The sequence below is a fragment of the Oncorhynchus keta genome, chromosome 25, assembly GCF_023373465.1.
Source record: "Oncorhynchus keta strain PuntledgeMale-10-30-2019 chromosome 25, Oket_V2, whole genome shotgun sequence".
Lineage (NCBI taxonomy): Eukaryota > Metazoa > Chordata > Actinopteri > Salmoniformes > Salmonidae > Oncorhynchus > Oncorhynchus keta.
This window is the reverse complement of record NC_068445.1, coordinates 26,643,618-26,661,629: the sequence shown is the minus strand read 5'-3', so window position 1 is coordinate 26,661,629 and position 18,012 is coordinate 26,643,618. Positions and strand designations below refer to the sequence as shown.

The 18,012-nt window shown below is 46.4% G+C and overlaps 1 protein-coding gene across 20 annotated transcripts in view; it reads right to left on the bottom strand.

Annotated features, from left to right (window-relative positions):
* Positions 1 to 18,012, bottom strand: part of LOC118358464 (splicing regulator ARVCF-like) — a 366,019-nt gene that overhangs the window by 114,582 nt on the left and 233,425 nt on the right. For 16 of the 20 annotated variants that reach the window (XM_052479027.1, XM_052479028.1, XM_052479020.1 and 13 more), the window contains 3 exons: positions 3,634 to 3,792; positions 3,242 to 3,262; positions 1,240 to 1,398 (listed from right to left, as the gene is read on the bottom strand). In XM_052479027.1, the coding sequence (XP_052334987.1) occupies positions 1,240 to 1,398; positions 3,242 to 3,262; positions 3,634 to 3,792 (339 nt within the window). The remainder of the gene's footprint in view (positions 1 to 1,239; positions 1,399 to 3,241; positions 3,263 to 3,633; positions 3,793 to 18,012) is intronic. The other 4 variants (XM_052479033.1, XM_052479035.1, XM_052479022.1 and 1 more) reach the window with 3 other exon arrangements.

Genomic DNA, 18,012 nt, shown 5'->3' with positions numbered 1-18,012 from the left:
GTGAATGATAAATGCTAAACATTCACACTCATTAAAAATGTCATCTTCATCCCATTTTCACAAAGACTTTAGTTTGTTCACACACTGTCCGTTTTTCGAACTGTGAGCTATTTTAAATTCTAACGGGCAGAAAACTGTCGACTTTAACTCATGTCAAGGTTAATTTCTTCTTCGTGAATCATTTCGGTGCATCCATAACATCTAAAGCTCACCCTTCTTTTGTTACTTCACACTACACTGGCATAGCCGCTCCCCCTTCGCTTTGCATGTAACTCACACATAATCATCCCTTTCATGTTAAAAATAAAGCTTTTTTCTGGTTCTTAACTTAATGAAACAGCTTGAGCACAAGGCCACACCACTGGCCTTGAAATGACAGGCTGACTTCTCTTCTGAGCTGGGGACTTTTATTGCCATTCATTTCAATGGAGGTGGTGATGGTGATTGAGTACAGACCTGGGTGGGACTAGGTCTCTTCACTTAAAACGACCTCATGCCTGCTACACTGTGCTGAAGTGTTGAAATGATCTCTAAGATCTGGGGTTGAGGATCACTACTCTGAACTATACAGCAGTGTTCTTCAACCCTGGTTATGGTCCTAATCCACCACAAGATGAAAATCTGCAGTGGCTCAAACTCCTTCCATCTTGAACAAGGCCTTGTTTCAAGTCAGCCAGGGAGAGAAGCCTAGACATACACTTCATGTTTGTACTAACATGACTTCTAAAGAGCCTTCGCTGGTACAGCACGAAAAAACGCAAGACAGGTTTCAAACAGAGCTCTGATCTGTTGGAAGATCACAACACGCTAAACAAGCACTACTGGGACTGGGGATGGTGCTTCAGAGAGCGCCCAACTAGATCACTGTAAACAGGCTAAAAGAGAATCTCTAAATGCTGGTGTGTGTTTCGAGGCCATGTGGCGAAGGCAGCGTGCTACCTTGCTGTAATGAAAGGTGCCTGCAGTCAAACTGGGGCATATGTTTACCAACTGTTAGGCTGTTAAAAGGGGAGGAGAAAGGGAGGGCAGGAGTCACTTTCAGTCTTTATAGTGCTTTAACACTTTCACAATCTCTGCCACATTCAACTTCTATAGACAGACAGAGCTCAAACTGACACACCAGCTGGGGGTTAGTGTAAGCATTTAGGGAGGTTTAGGGTCAGGGAGGTGCAAGTGGGAGGGGTTGGGGGTTCACTTCAAGCCACAAACCAGACGTTTGGGTGCCTTTGTTTTCTTTACTGGGTCTGTCTCTGATGGGGAGGGGGTGGGAGAAGGGGTGGGCACCGGGGTGCTGGGTTTGGACTGCGGGGTGATGGGACCTCCTGGCACCACCAGGGTCTCTGTGACGGTCACTGGCAGGTACCTGCGGCGGGTGATGGTTTTGATCACCTTGGTCACCTATGGGAAAGTGTTGAGGGCCGAGGTGGTCAATCAGTAGTACTGAGCATCACAGTTGTTTGAAAATACAAGATTCAATAACATAGGAATAAAAGATCACTAAAAAACGACAGGGTAAAATCACATATCAAATTGTTTTGCATTTTGTATCAGAGTGGCTTTCGTTCTTTCCCTTCACACCTTTCTCCCTGTTGTGTTTAATTTGTTTATATGGCCTGCCTTAACCCTCATTAACTCCCATCCACAGGACAGGATGGAATGCCACTGCTTTTGATCATTTTATTTATCTATTTTAAAGAACAGTGGTACTGTTTCACCCAACATTCACCATTCAGCCAGACTGCAGCTGGAGAATGTCCAAAGAAAAGCACAGTGTGTTGGGAGGGAGATGGAGGATGGACGTGGTGGAGCCACTTTCCTTTGTGTGTGTGTGTGTGTGTGTGTGTGTGTGTGTGTGTGTGTGTGTGTGTGTGTGTGTGTGTGTGTGTGTGTGTGTGTGTGTGTGTGTGTGTGTGTGTGTGTGTGTGTGTGTGTGTGTGTGTGTGTGTGTGTGTGTGTGTGTGTGTGTGTGTGTGTGTGTGTGTGTGTGTGTGTGTGTGGTGGAGCTCCTTCCCTTCTCACCAGTTAGCTAGTTCCACATACCAGCCAGCACACTGACTCACTCCTTCACAGCTGGAGCGGGTAGAAAGTTAGGCTTTAGTTAGCCTTTAAACATCACTTAATTCACAGGCCTTGTTATGGTCTGTTTGTTTAGGTGTGGTGGCTGGATACTGATACTGCTGCCTATACTGCTGCTTGCCTTGTGTGCAAATGTGTTTATCATAAAAAAAACATGCATTTCCAAAAGCAGAGTGATGTGAAATCCTAGTGTTTCATCTTGCTGTGCTTGGAGGGGATACTCAAAAGGCATTCAAGGAAATGCAGTGTGTAGCTAGCTGCAGCATCCTGTTGAAAGGAAGCCAATAATACATCAATTGAAAAGATGAGAGAGATGTGAAGATGAGTCTGGAAACATCACGTGTGCAGACTTCCATCACAAGCTGCCTTGCCAATACATTTGCCACAATTATAAAGCAACAGTCAAAACCGTCTCTTCCAAGGCTTACATCCAGATGAATCCGTTTCTTCCCTTCAAAATAACTTCCAAAAAGCATCCTCTGTCTCGTCCCTGTGGAATTAAGTGTCCTTAAAAACAGTGACTCTCGTTCCCCAAGCCCTAGCCCTTGACTATGTTTCATTAGCTGTGTGTGCGTGAGTGAGTGTGTCCAATCCCCTACAGTAAATAGGATAGCAACACACACACAGTGAAACAGAGAGATTAGCTGGTCTGTTTAATTACAAACTCTGTAGTGTCTCTAGTGTGCCAGCAGCTCTAACCTTGGTCCCTCCTTAGGGTCCCTCCCTAGGGAACCAGACTGTCAGAACAGAACACATCTCTGCTTCACTGGAGATGTGGGGCGAGTCCCAAGCTGCGTCCCAAATGGCATCCAACTCCTCATATAGTGCACTACTTTTGTCCAGAGCTCTGGGCTATAGTACACTATATAGGGAACAGGGTGCCATTCGGGACGTAACCACACTGCACTGAGACAGTGTCTGGAGAGGTAGTGTGCATAGTGTGGAGCAGGGCTGACTGAAGGGGGAAAGCTGTGAGTTGTGTTTAGGAAGGCCAGTAACGGTAGGAGTACTGGAGCTGTGCAGCGTTGGGGTGGCTGGCTGTGATGCTGTAAGAGTGACAGACTGTGTGACAGGGTTGAGGGAGTGGCTGACATGGGCATACACAAAATGGTGACGTGAGTTGATAGTAAAGTGATGGGGGAGGGGAGGGGGGGTTCCAACTCACCTTCAGGTTAGTTGACATATCCTTATATAGAAACAACAAAACACAAGAGGACAGTCAAGAAAAAAGAACCTGCAACACAAAATACTGTAGGAGCTGATACAGAATGAGCACCAAGAAATAAGACAACATCTGGGTTAGGGAAAAGGATAGAAAACACATCTCGCTAAAGGATTTACGGGCCTTACAGATCTTCACTTTTGGCCTTACAGACCTTAACTTTTGTGATAACAGAGTTATCATAAAACAGCCATCATGCTGTTTTACTGCAGAAACCTGCTACATATATTTCACAGGGTTGCACCCACCCCAAACAATTTGTCACATTAAAGTTGAAATCTAGTGTGTGAGACTACCTAATGTGATCTGTGTGTCAACTTGGCTTCCTTCAGTACCTTGGTTTCTGTGCGTCGTGTGGTGCCGTCGTCGGAGGTGACAACGGACACATGGGAGGTGGGCGTGCCAGGGTCCTCCTCGATGGTGACCGTCTCCTCCACCATCTCCTGGGGCTCCTGCATCATGGCCAGAGACGTCTGGTTACTGGGGCTCTGCTCCTAGAGAGAGACAAGGAAAGATGGTTAAGGATTGGAGGAGAGGACACCAAAACCTTTTATTTCAGGAGATCGGTGTGCTGACCACCTTACGCATGCTTTATTATTTGACAGCACAGTCTGAAATGAGGTTGGGAGATACACATAGAGGGACAGATAGATGAGAAGGGCTGAGACTAGATATGTAATCCCGTCACCAGGGGTACACCCTACTGTATGTGGTCTGCAGCTGAACTTACACACACCCTACAAGGTCTGAGGCTGCACTCCATACACAGTTACAATATTCTCATCATCATACCACCCTGCATCCCACTGCTGGCTTGCTTCTGAAGCTAAGCAGGGTTGGTCCTGGTCAGTCCTTGGATGGGAGACCAGATGCTCCTAGAAGTGGTGTTGGAGGGCCAGTAGGAGGCACTCTTTCCTCTGGTTTAAAAAAATATCTCAATTCCCCAGGGCAGTGATTTGGGACATTACCCTCTGTAGGGTGCTGTCTTTTGGTTGGGATGTTAAACGGGTGTTCTGACTCTCTGTGGTCACTAAAGATTTCATGGCACTTATCGTAAGAGTAGGGATGTTATCCCCGGTATCCTGGCTAAATTCCCAATCTGGCCATCTAATCATCCCCTGTAACTATTTCCCAGGTCTTTGCTGTAAATAATAATGTGTTTGTTCTCAGTCAACTTACCTGGTGTAATAAGTGTTAAATAAAAAATCTAACTATCAGAATATGATGTGGCAGAGTGATCTATTTGGTCAGAAGTGGCCATAACACAGAGGTAGTCTAGGCCTGACAGTTAAGGCAGAGGCTCTCTCAAGGATACTAAAGACAAGATGGCTATCAGGCATATTGTATTTTATTCATATTTCAGTCAGCCATTTATTTATGAATAGTGTGTTTGTGGGCTGAAGATGGTGCTTTACCTAACCATCTGTGTGTGTGTGTGTGTGTGTGTGTGTGTGTGTGTGTGTGTGTGTGTGTGTGTGTGTGTGTGTGTGTGTGTGTGTGTGTGTGTGTGTGTGTGTGTGTGTGTGTGTGTGTGTGTGTGCGTGCACTGTAGGAAACACACAGTACTACATGGAACTCTATTCCACCACAGGTAACTCAAGCAAACAGTAAAATCAGGTTAAAAACAGATGAAACTATAACTTATGGAACAACTTGTGAATACACACACACACACACACACACACACACACACACACACACACACACACACACAGACGTACATTGTAATATTTTTGTTTTGTGGTATTACAAATGTTGTTTTGTACAGTCGTGGCCAAAAGATTTGAGAATGACACAAATATGAATTTCCACAAAGTTTGCTGCTTCAGTGTTTTCAGATATTTTTGTCAGATGTTACTATGGAATACTGAAGTATAATTACAAGCATTTCATAAGTGCCAAAGGCTTTTATTGACAATTACATGAAGTTGATGCAAAGAGTCAATATTTGCAATGTTGACCCTTCTTTTTCAAGACCTCCGCAATCCGCCCTGGCATGCTGTCAATTAACTTCTGGGCCACATCCTGACTGATGGCAGCCCATTCTTGCATAATCAATGCTTGGAGTTTGTCAGAATTTGTGGGGTTTTGTTTGTCCACCCGCCTCTTAAGGATGTACAACAAGTTCTCAATGGGATTAAGGTCTGGGGAGTTTCCTGGCCATGGACCCAAAATATTGATGTTTTGTTCCCCGAGCCACGTAGTTATCACTTTTGCATTATGACAAGGTGCCCCATCATGCTGGAAAAGGCATTGTTCGTCACCAAACTGTTCCTGGATGGTTGGGAGAAGTTGGTACCATTCTTTATTCATGGCTGTGTTCTTAGGCAAAATTGTGAGTGAGCCCACTCCCTTGGCTGAGAAGCAACCCCACAGATGAATGGGCTTTACTGTTGGCATGACACATTTCTGATAGTAGTGCTCACCTTGTCTCAAGCTTTTTTCATGATGCCCCAAACAATCAGAAAGGGGATTCATCAGAGAAAATTACTTTACCCCAGTCCTCAGCAGTCCAATCCCTGTACCTTTTGCAGAATATCAGTCTGTCCCTGATGTTTTTCCTGGAGAGAAGTGGCTTCTTTGCTGCCCTTCTTGACACCAGGCCATCCTCCAAAAGTCTTTGCCTCACTGTTTGTGCAGATGCACTTATACCTGCCTGCTGCCATTCTGGAGCAAGCTTTGTACTGGTTGTGCCCCGATCCCGCAGCTGAATCAACTTTAGGAGACGGACCTGGCACTTGCTGGACTTTCTTGGGCACCCTGAAGCCTTCTTCACAACAATAGCAGCACTGTAGAAACTATTACACTCAACTGAACGACTTGATTAGTGTAGTGTTAGCTAGCTACATAGTTGTCTTTGCTGTCTTCGTATCCAAGATAATTGTGTAGTTTAGAGCGTGTAGTCTTAGAGTGATTATCTTAATTTACCGAGGTTAGCTAGCCAGCTATTTGTCGTCCTTAACGTAGGAGACACTGCTAGCTAGCCAACAGCTAGCCAACGTCTACTGAATAGAACTTCCACACTCAACAACCCGGTCGCATTCCGCTTCGCTCCACAGGTAGTATATCACATTTTCATTTTATTTCATTACAGCACAACGGTTTGATTTGTTTGATCGTAGCTAGCTACATAGCTAGCTACATAGCCGTCTGTGTATCAAAGATAATTGTGTAGTCTAGAGTGATTTTCTAGGTTAGCTAGCCAGCTATTGTCATTCTTTTAACGCAACATAACGTAATCAACATTGCTAGCTAGCCAGCTAGCCCCCGAATAGCAGCACTGTAGAAACTATTACACTCAACGGAACGACTTGATTAGTGTAGTGTCAACAACGCAGCCACTGCCAGCTAGCCTACAAAGTCAACAACGCAGCCACTGCCAGCTAGCCTACTTCAGCAGTACTGTATCATTTTAATCATTTTAGTCAATAAGATTCTTGCTACGTAAGCTTAACTTTCTGAACATTCGAGACGTGTAGTCCACTTGTCATTCCAATCTCCTTGCATTAGCGTAGCCTCTTCTGTAGCCTGTCAACTATGTGTCTGTCTATCCCTGTTATCTCCTCTCTGCACAGACCATACAAACGCTCCACACCGCGTGGCCGCGGCCACCCTAATCTGGTGGTCCCAGCGTGCACGACCCACGTGGAGTTCCAGGTCTCCGGTAGCCTCTGGAACTGCCGATCTGCGGCCAACAAGGCAGAGTTCATCTCAGCCTATGCCTCCCTCCAGTCCCTCGACTTCTTGGCACTGACGGAAACATGGATCACCACAGATAACACTGCTACTCCTACTGCTCTCTTCGTCCGCCCACGTGTTCTCGCACACCCCGAGAGCTTCTGGTCAGCGGGGTGGTGGCACCGGGATCCTCATCTCTCCCAAGTGGTCATTCTCTCTTTCTCCCCTTACCCATCTGTCTATCGCCTCCTTTGAATTTCATGCTGTCACAGTTACCAGCCCTTTCAAGCTTAACATCCTTATCATTTATCGCCCTCCAGGTCCCCTCGGAGAGTTCATCAATGAGCTTGATGTCTTGATAAGCTCCTTTCCTGAGGACGGCTCACCTCTCACAGTTCTGGGCGACTTTAACCTCCCCACGTCTACCTTTGACTCATTCCTCTCTGCCTCCTTCTTTCCACTCCTTTCCTCTTTTGACCTCACCCTCTCACCTTCCCCCCCTACTCACAAGGCAGGCAATACGCTCGACCTCATCTTTACTAGATGCTGTTCTTCCACTAACCTCATTGCAACTCCCCTCCAAGTCTCCGACCACTACCTTGTATCATTTTCCCTCTCGCTCTCATCCAACACTTCCAACACTGCCCCTACTCGGATGGTATCGCGCCGTCCCAACCTTCGCTCTCTCTCCCCCGCTACTCTCTCCTCTTCCATCCTATCATCTCTTCCCTCTGCTCAAACCTTCTCCAACCTATCTCCTGATTCTGCCTCCTCAACCCTCCTCTCCTCCCTTTCTGCATCCTTTGACTCTCTATGTCCCCTATCTTCCAGGCCGGCTCGGTCCTCCCCTCCCGCTCCGTGGCTCGACGACTCATTGCGAGCTCACAGAACAGGGCTCCGGGCAGCCGAGCGGAAATGGAGGAAAACTCGCCTCCCTGCGGACCTGGCATCCTTTCGCTCCCTCCTCTCTACATTTTCCTCCTCTGTCTCTGCTGCTATAAAGCCACTTTCTACCACTCTAAATTCCAAGCATCTGCCTCTAACCCTAGGAAGCTCTTTGCCACCTTCTCCTCCCTCCTGAATCCTCCTCCCCCTCCCCCCCTCCTCCCTCTCTGCAGATGACTTCGTCAACCATTTTGAAAAGAAGGTCGACGACATCCGATCCTCGTTTGCTAAGTCAAACGACACTGCTGGTTCTGCTCACACTGCCCTACCCTGTGCTCTGACCTCTTTCTCCTCTCTCTCTCCAGATGAAATCTCGCGTCTTGTGACGGCCGGCCGCCCAACAACCTGCCCGCTCGACCCTATCCCCTCTCTTCTCCAGACCATTTCCGGAGACCTTCTCCCTTACCTCACCTCGCTCATCAACTCATCCCTGACCGCTGGCTACGTCCCTTCCGTCTTCAAGAGAGCGAGAGTTGCACCCCTTCTGAAAAAACCTACACTCGATCCCTCCGATGTCAACAACTACAGACCAGTATCCCTTCTTTCTTTTCTCTCCAAAACTCTTGAACGTGCCGTCCTTGGCCAGCTCTCCCGCTATCTCTCTCAGAATGACCTTCTTGATCCAAATCAGTCAGGTTTCAAGACTAGTCATTCAACTGAGACTGCTCTTCTCTGTATCACGGAGGCGCTCCGCACTGCTAAAGCTAACTCTCTCTCCTCTGCTCTCATCCTTCTAGACCTATCGGCTGCCTTCGATACTGTGAACCATCAGATCCTCCTCTCCACCCTCTCCGAGTTGGGCATCTCCGGCTCGGCCCACGCTTGGATTGCGTCCTACCTGACAGGTCGCTCCTACCAGGTGGCGTGGCGAGAATCTGTCTCCTCACCACGCGCTCTCACCACTGGTGTCCCCCAGGGCTCTGTTCTAGGCCCTCTCCTATTCTCGCTATACACCAAGTCACTTGGCTCTGTCATAACCTCACATGGTCTCTCCTATCATTGCTATGCAGACGACACACAATTAATCTTCTCCTTTCCCCTTCTGATGACCAGGTGGCGAATCGCATCTCTGCATGTCTGGCAGACATATCAGTGTGGATGACGGATCACCACCTCAAGCTGAACCTCGGCAAGACGGAGCTGCTCTTCCTCCCGGGAAGGACTGCCCGTTCCATGATCTCGCCATCACGGTTGACAACTCCATTGTGTCCTCCTCCCAGAGCGCTAAGAACCTTGGCGTGATCCTGGACAACACCCTGTCGTTCTCAACTAACATCAAGGCGGTGGCCCGTTCCTGTAGGTTCATGCTCTACAACATCCGCAGAGTACGACCCTGCCTCACACAGGAAGCGGCGCAGGTCCTAATCCAGGCACTTGTCATCTCCCGTCTGGATTACTGCAACTCGCTGTTGGCTGGGCTCCCTGCCTGTGCCATTAAACCCCTACAACTCATCCAGAACGCCGCAGCCCGTCTGGTGTTCAACCTTCCCAAGTTCTCTCACGTCACCCCGCTCCTCCGCTCTCTCCACTGGCTTCCAGTTGAAGCTCGCATCCGCTACAAGACCATGGTGCTTGCCTACGGAGCTGTGAGGGGAACGGCACCTCAGTACCTCCAGGCTCTGATCAGGCCCTACACCCAAACAAGGGCACTGCGTTCATCCACCTCTGGCCTGCTCGCCTCCCTACCACTGAGGAAGTACAGTTCCCGCTCAGCCCAGTCAAAACTGTTCGCTGCTCTGGCTCCCCAATGGTGGAACACACTCCCTCACGACGCCAGGACAGCGGAGTCAATCACCACCTTCCGGAGACACCTGAAACCCCACCTCTTTAAGGAATACCTAGGATAGGATAAAGTAATCCTTCTCACCCCCCTTAAAAGATTTAGATGCACTATTGTAAAGTGGCTGTTCCACTGGATGTCATAAGGTGAATGCACCAATTTGTAAGTCGCTCTGGATAAGAGCGTCTGCTAAATGACTTAAATGTAAATGTAATTGAACCGCGCTCCTTGAAGTTCTTGATGATCCGATAAATGGTTGATTTAGGTGTAATCTTACTGGCAGCAATATCCTTGCCTGATGAAGCCCTTTTTATGCAAAGCAATTATGACGACATGTGTTTCCTTGCAGGTAACCATGGTTGACAGAGGAAGAACAATGATTCCAACCACCACCCTCCTTTTGAAGCTTCCAGTCTGTTATTCAAACTCAGTCAGCATGACAGAGTGATCTCCAGCCTTGTCCTCGTCAACACTCACACCTGTGTTAAAAAGAGAATCACTGACATGATGTCAGCTGGTCCTTTTGTGGCTGGGCTGAAATGCAGTGGAAATGTTTTGGGGGCTTTAGTTCATTTGCATGGCAAATAGGGACTTTGCAATGAATTGCAATTCATCTGATCACTCTTCATAACATTCTGGAGTATATGCAAATTGCCATCATACAAACTGTGGCAGCAGACTTTGTGAAATGTAATATTTGTGTAATTCTCAAAACTTTTGTCCACGACTGTAGATACACTACATGAGCAAAAGTATGTAGACACCTGCTCGTCAAACATCTCATTCCAAAACCATGGGCATTAATAAGGATTTGGTCCCCCCGTTGCTGCTATAATAGCCTCCACTCTTCTGGGAAGGCTTTCCACTAGATGCTGGAACATTGCTGAAGTGACTGGCTTCCATTCAGCCACAAGAGCATTAGTGAGGTCGGGCACTGATGTTGGGCGGTTAGGCCAGGCTCGCAGTAGGAGTTCCAATTCATCCCAAAGGTGTTCGATGTGGTTAAGGTCAGGGCTCTGTGCAGGCCAGTCAAGTTCTTCCACACCGATCTCGACAAACCATTTCTGTATGGACCTCACTTTGTGCACGGGGGCACTGACATGCTGAAACAGGAAAGGGCCTTTCCCAAACTGTTGCAACAAAGTTGGAAGCACAGAATCGTCTAGAATGTCAATGTATGCTGTAGCATTAAGATTTCCCTTCACTGGAACTATGGGGCCTAGCCTGAACCATGAAAAACAGCTCAATACCATTATTCCTCCAAACTTTACAGTTGGCTCTTTGCATTGGAGCCTAGCCTAGTCATAGCCTTCTCCTGGCATCCGCCAAACCCAGGTTCGTCCGTCGGGCTGCCAGATGGTGAAGCATGATTCATTACTCCAGAGAATACGTTTCCACTGCTCCAAGTCCAATCATTACACCACTCCAGCTGACACTTTCAATGCATGGTGATCTTAGGCTTGTGTGCGGCTGCTCGGGCACGGAAACCCATTTCATGAAGCTCCCAATGAACAGTTATTGTGCTGACGTTGCTTTCAGAGGCAGTTTGTAACTCGGGAGTGAGTGTAGCAACTGCGGACAGACATTTTATTTTACTTCAGCGGTCCTGTACTGTGAGCTTGTGAGGCCTATCACTTCGTGGCTGAGCCGCTGTTGCTCCTAGACGTTTCCAAATCACAATAACAGCTCTTACAGTTGACCGGGGCAGCTCTAGCATGGCAGAAATTTGACAAACTGACTTGTTGGAAAGGTGGCATCCTATGACGATGCCACGCTGAAAGTCACTGAAAGGCCATTCTACTGCCAGTGTTTGTCTATGGAGATTGCATGGCTGTTTGCTCAATTTTATACACCTGTCAGCAATGGGTGTGCCTGAAATAGCCAAATTCACTCATTTGAATGACCCACATACCTTTGTATATATAATGTATACAGTGGTTTTTGGTGATGTGATTGCCTTAATCTTGTTTGGACCCCATGAAGAGTGGGAATCCTTAATAAATACAAATACCCTAGTTCCATATTTAAAGCAAACGGACTTCCACTAAGCTAAGGAGAGCGGGAGAGAGATGTACAGTGAATGCTGGGCAGTGCCACTAAGCTAAGGAGAGAGGGAGAGAGATGTACAGTGAATGCTGGGCAGTGCCACTAAGCTAAGGAGAGAGGGAGAGAGATGTACAGTGAATGCTGGTGTAACAGTATAACTTTAAACCGTCCCCTCGCCCATACCCGGGCGCGAACCAGGGACCTTCTGCACACAACGACAACAGCCACCCCCGAAGCATCGTTACCCATCGCTCCACAAAAGCCGCGGCCCTTGCAGAGCAAGGGGAATTACTACTTCAAGGTCTCAGAGCAAGTGACGTAACCGATTGAAACGCTATTTAGCGCACACCGCTAACTAAACTAGCCGTTTCACATCCGTTACACTCACCCCCCCTTTTGACCTTCCTCCTTTTTCCGCAGCAACCAGTAATCCGGGTCAACAGCATCAATGTAACAGTATACTTTTAAACCGTCCCCTCGCCCATACCCGGGCGCGAACCAGGGACCCTCTGCACACATCAACAACAGTCATCCACGAAGCATCTTTACCCATCGCTCCACAAGAGCCGCGGCCCTTGCAGAGCAAGGGGAATTACTACTTCAAGGTCTCAGAGCAAGTGACGTAACCGATTGAAACGCTATTTAGCGCACACCGCTAACTAAACTAGCCGTTTCACATCCATTACACTGGGCAGTGCCACTAAGCTAAGGAGAGAGGGAGAGAGATGTACAGTGAATGCTGGGCAGTGCCACTAAGCTACGGAGAGAGGGAGAGAGATGTACAGTGAATGCTGGGCAGTGCCACTAAGCTAAGGAGAGAGGGAGAGAGATGTACAGTGAATGCTGGGCAGTGCCACTAAGCTAAGGATAGAGGGAGAGAGATGTACAGTGAATGCTGGGCAGTGCCACTAAGCTAAGGAGAGAGGGAGAGAGATGTACAGTGAATGCTGGGCAGTGCCACTAAGCTAAGGAGAGAGGGAGAGAGATGTACAGTGAATGCTGGGCAGTGCCACTAAGCTAAGGAGAGAGGGAGAGAGATGTACAGTGAATGCTGGGCAGTGCCACTAAGCTAAGGAGAGAGGGAGAGAGATGTACAGTGAATGCTGGGCAGTGCCACTAAGCTAAGGATAGAGGGAGAGGGTGGAGTACAGAGAGAGAGATAAAAAAGGGCAAAGGGAGATTCCTAGTCAGTTGTCCAACTGAATGTATTCAACTGAAATGTGTCTTCCGCATTCAACCCAACCCCTCTGAATCAGAGAGGTGCGAGAGACTAAGAGTGAGAGATGAGTTGTGGTGTGGCGTGTTGTGGCGCGTTTAGCAGATCAGAGCGGAGGGAGGGCTGGATGAGACAAGCAAGAAGTTGATGGTGCCAGAGGGACGGTTTGTTTTCTGTCAGTCTTTGAAGGTGCTAACAAGTTGGCAGTTCTTCATTGATTAGCCAAGCAGTGTTAGCTAGCTGTTGCCTGTGCAGAGCGGCCGTGCTAGCCGGGGCTGCAATAACTCTCTGCTTCACAGAGACCTGATTGATCTGCTGGCCGTCTGTCTTACTGATCAGTTAGAAGAATCCGCTTTCATGTTGGGAGTCTTTTCCTCCGTAATCCTCTAATCCCACGGGCTGGGCTGTTCGGTGTTTGTATGTGTGCAGGTGGGGTAACTACTGGCACTTCTGGTCATCAATACACCCAGGGACAAAGTCAAACACAGTTTCTCCTCTCGGCGTCACAGCAGTAGAGTCAAATAGTGGGTGTGTTGTCATTTACCGAGAAGAGAAGAGAAGAGAAGAGAAGAGAAGAGAAGAGAAGAGAAGAGAAGAGAAGAGAAGAGAAGAGAAGAGAAGAGAAGAGAAGAGAAGAGAAGAGAAGAGAAGAGAAGAGAAGAGAAGAGAAGAGAAGAGAAGGAGAGAGAGAGAGAGAGAGAGAGAGAGAGAGAGAGAGAGAGAGAGAGAGAGAGAGAGAGAGAGAGAGAGAGAGAGAGGACACACACACACATACGCCTCCAAGTGATATGTACTGGTGCCACAATAAGCCTCCTATGAACGGAAGCCCATACAGATTTGTAATAAAACAGTATATTAAGGTCTACTTGAAAATCATCGGATTACACATGAGGCCCTAAAAGTCATAGACTGTTCTCTCTGCTACTGTTCAACAAGTCTGGAACCAACAGGACCCCGAACAGCTTCTAACTCCAAGCAGTGGTGTAAAGTACTTAATAAAAAATCATTTAAAGTACTACTTAAGTAGTTTTTTGGGGTATCTTTACTTCACAATTTATATTTTTGACAACTTTTAAATCACTTTAATTCGTATAGAAAATATTGTACTTTTGACTCCATACATTTTCCCTCACAACCTAAAGTACTTACATTTTGAACGCTGAGCAGAACAGGAAAATTGTGAAATTCACGCACTTATCAAGAGAACACGTGGTCATCCCTACTGCCTATGGTCTGGCGGACTCACTAAACACAAATGCATCTTTTGTAAATAATGTTGGTGTGTTGGAGTGTGCTCCTGATTATCTGTACATTTTTAAAACAAGAAAATGATGCCGTCTGCTTTGCTTAATATAACAAATTCAAAATGATTTATAATTTTTATACTCTTGATACTGAAGTATATTTTAGCAATTACATTTACTTTTGATATATATTATATTTAAAACCAAATACTTTAAAACTTTTACTCAAGTAGTATTTTACTGGGTGACTTTCACTTTTACTTGAGTAACCTTATATTAAGTTAGCTATATTTTTACTCAAGTATGAGAATTGGGTAATTTTTCTACCACTTCCCCCAAGCTATAAGACTGCTCAACAGTTAACCAAATAGCTACCCGGACTATCTGCATTGACAACACTTTGCACCAAACTCTTTTGACTCATCACATATGCTGCTGCTGCTGCTACTGTTCATTATCTATCTATTCTAGTCACTTTACCCCTACTTATATGTACATATCTACCTCAATGACCTCGTACCCCTGCACATTGACTTGGTGCTGGTACTCCCTGTATATAGTCAAGTTGTCATTACTCATTATGTATGTATTCCATGTGTTATTATCATTTTTTTTCTCTGCATTGTTGGTAAGGGCCCATAAGTATTTCACTGTTAGTCCACACCTGTTGTTTACAAAGCATGTGACAAATACAATTACATTTTATTTGATATGGAACAAGATCAGAGGTCGAAGGCAATAAGAGCCCTCATGAGCCTACATATTTATCACAAGGTCTAGTTTGCCTGAATCAAATACAAGACCTTGACACGAAGACCTTGGGAGGAACACAAAGTAGTTTTGGTGCCAACCGCAAATTCCCAAATGATAGTTAGGTCAGCAGATGCCATAAAGAAAGAAACTTCTGAGAAAGGCTCTGGTGGTGTTAAACCACCTTGGAGAGAGAAAGGGAAGGAGAGACTGAAGCGTCAGACAGATAGGGATTTGGCCTCGCGGCAAGTGGAGGATTAGTCAAACCTACACTTTATTCATCCTAGTCTGACCGGATCAGACTGACAGTGTGGGGCAGAGAGATCTCTAGGAGTAGGAGACACTTCCACACAGGACATCTCCTGACACCAGATGTGTGTGTGTGTGTGCGTGTGCGTGCACGTGTAGCTAGGTGTGAGTGTTTCCACTCTCAGCCTGTGCTAGATTAAAAGCTTTAGTGGGGTTCCAGGTACAGGAAATTAAGGTTAGTCAGTGTTTTTCTGTTGCATTCCTCTCTGTGTAGTGTGTTCTCCCTCCTAACACCTTTGCCTAAGTGTGTGTGTGCGTATGTGTGGGTTAGGCCCACAGTCAGGGTTAAAGACTTCACAGGTTCCTAGTAGACGGCCCTGTGCTCTGTGCTCAACTAATACAGGACTGTGAAAACTAGCAGGTCTGAGTCACTACCACACAGAATGCTAGTCAGTCAGTCTGCAACACGCACAATGTTCTGAGTCCCGAATGGCACCTTATTCCCTATGTAGTACAATACTTCTGACCAGTACAAATTGGGCTCTGGTCAAAAGTAGTGCACTATGTATGGATGCATCACAGTGACACACAAGGTCAAACAACACAGAGGAGTCATAACACTACATCATACGACTATGAATGTCTGAATGAATGAATCTAACTGTGTACATTCAACAACAATGAGAAACAAAACAGATCTGGAATGTGATAGTATACAGTATTATATTTCACTGTATTAGATCTTATAGAGACAATAGTTCTCCCATCTCAGGGTCTACATGTCTGTGTTGTTCTGGATGAAACAGGGGAGGAGAGAGGAGGTGAGCCTGGACAAAGGAGGGAGATGAAGAGATACATCAATTAACAGCAGCCAGAATCTCTATCTATCTCCATCAATCCCAGAGTCATCCATCACATCCAACTCAATAGGCCATAAGGACTGTCCCTGCTAGGAGATAGTTGAGGAGCTAAGGGAGGGCTGCCTCTGTTTCATGCTGCAGTATGAAACCAAAAGTGGAACAATGATCCAAGTAGCTAGGACTGAAACTCTGCACTTCAGTGTCGATCTTCACTCCTGAATTATGTAAAAACCATGTGTATGTGACAAATACAATTTGATTTGATTTGATGTATGAAGTGTTAAGACTGATGCAGAATCCTTGCATTGGGGGTTGCAAGAGAAAGAGAACTGAGAAACACTGGGAAACAAAATGCATCACCCATGAGAAAAGTCTCAAGTTGTTCTTCTGTATAAACCGCTGTTCAGTATAACACTTCCCTGTTCTAAATATCCAAGGTAAAAGACAAAGATGGATTCCTCCAGTCTTACTCCAATACATCTACTGTACAGTAACCAGGTGTTGAAACCAGTTCAAGAAACAGAACAGAAACCCGGAAAATAACTAAATAATTGAGGAACAGAAACAGAAACAATAACAAAATTGCTCTCTAGTGTTCCGGAACAGAACCATTATTTTAAAAGCATGGGAAACGGTTAATAATGATATTTTATGTTCCAAGCATTTTTTTCAGTCCCACAATAAACACCTATGCGAAGCACTCACTCTGTCACTTCTCCTTCCAGTGTCTGCCTAACAGCTTTTTCTAGACTAGTTAAGGATACTATTAGTTCCCACGTTTAACATTGTATTTATTAACAACAAAAAGGTAAAGCCAAGCCTCCTCCATGTCCACCCCTCTGACACGCTCTCTCCCCACCTATCAAGCATGAACACAATTAGCTTCCCCAGAGATTATGGAGGAATTTCTTGCTTTAACGTCTCTGGATTGCAAGCTTGTATTCATTTAATGAGATAAATGTAAAAACTATGTCGATTTATTTCACAGGTTAAAAAAGGAATAGAAATGAACAATATAAAACGGTACTTTTTATTGTGTTCGATTCAGTTTCGAACTTTATTATGCTGGTCGGAACAGTGGAACAGAGCAAGAATGGTTCTGTTCAGAACGAAACAATCTGAAAATAATTTCTGGCAGTAACAGCTCATTATGAAGTAGTAAGTATTCACACATTTGCAAGTATCTAATGAAAGAATGAGAGGCCCTGTGGTTAGTATTGGAGTAGCTACTGTCCTTCCACTAAATACAGAACTCATTTGATTTCTGGCAGGCTCAGGGTGCCTGTGATGAGTGTTGCCTTGCCTCCACAGGTCCTAGGTCTCCCTCCCTGCCCCAGTGCAGCGTGGGTAACAGGATTTCAGTCAGGATCTGTGCCAGCAATCATTACATGGCTCTTACACAATTAATCCCCCAGCAAAGACCGCTTGGGTAACCTTGGGTCGTCCAATTTCCCATCAGCCCTTATGTTCTACCGGCTGCCCTCTCGGCACCCCTCCACCAGTCTCGAACACGGTCACCTGACAAGGGTTTTAGAGGGAACGGATGCATTATATTACACTACCCCGACTGTGGCCTGTTACAAAACAATAAAAAACGGAGTAATGTGATGGAAAAAGCCAGCCATAACAAGGGCTGTTTGTGGAATGGCCTGGAGGTCTGGAGAGTAGGCAGCAGAAGGGGAAGTCAACAGGAGGAGGAAGGGAAGTCAGAGAGGCAGGATGACAACGTGTGGCAGCAGCCCAACACAGCCCACTCTCCCTGGGCTGAGGGGAGAGAGGGAACAGACTGGCTCTGCTGGCCTTCACAGCATGGCTCCAGAGCCAAGTCCTCCCAGCCAGGCAAACAGGCCCCGGCTCAGTTACAGACAGGGCAGGGGCAGCCCGGCTGGGTCGTAATTGACTGAAATGATAGGAACTGGAGGATCAAACAGACGAACGGGATAGGA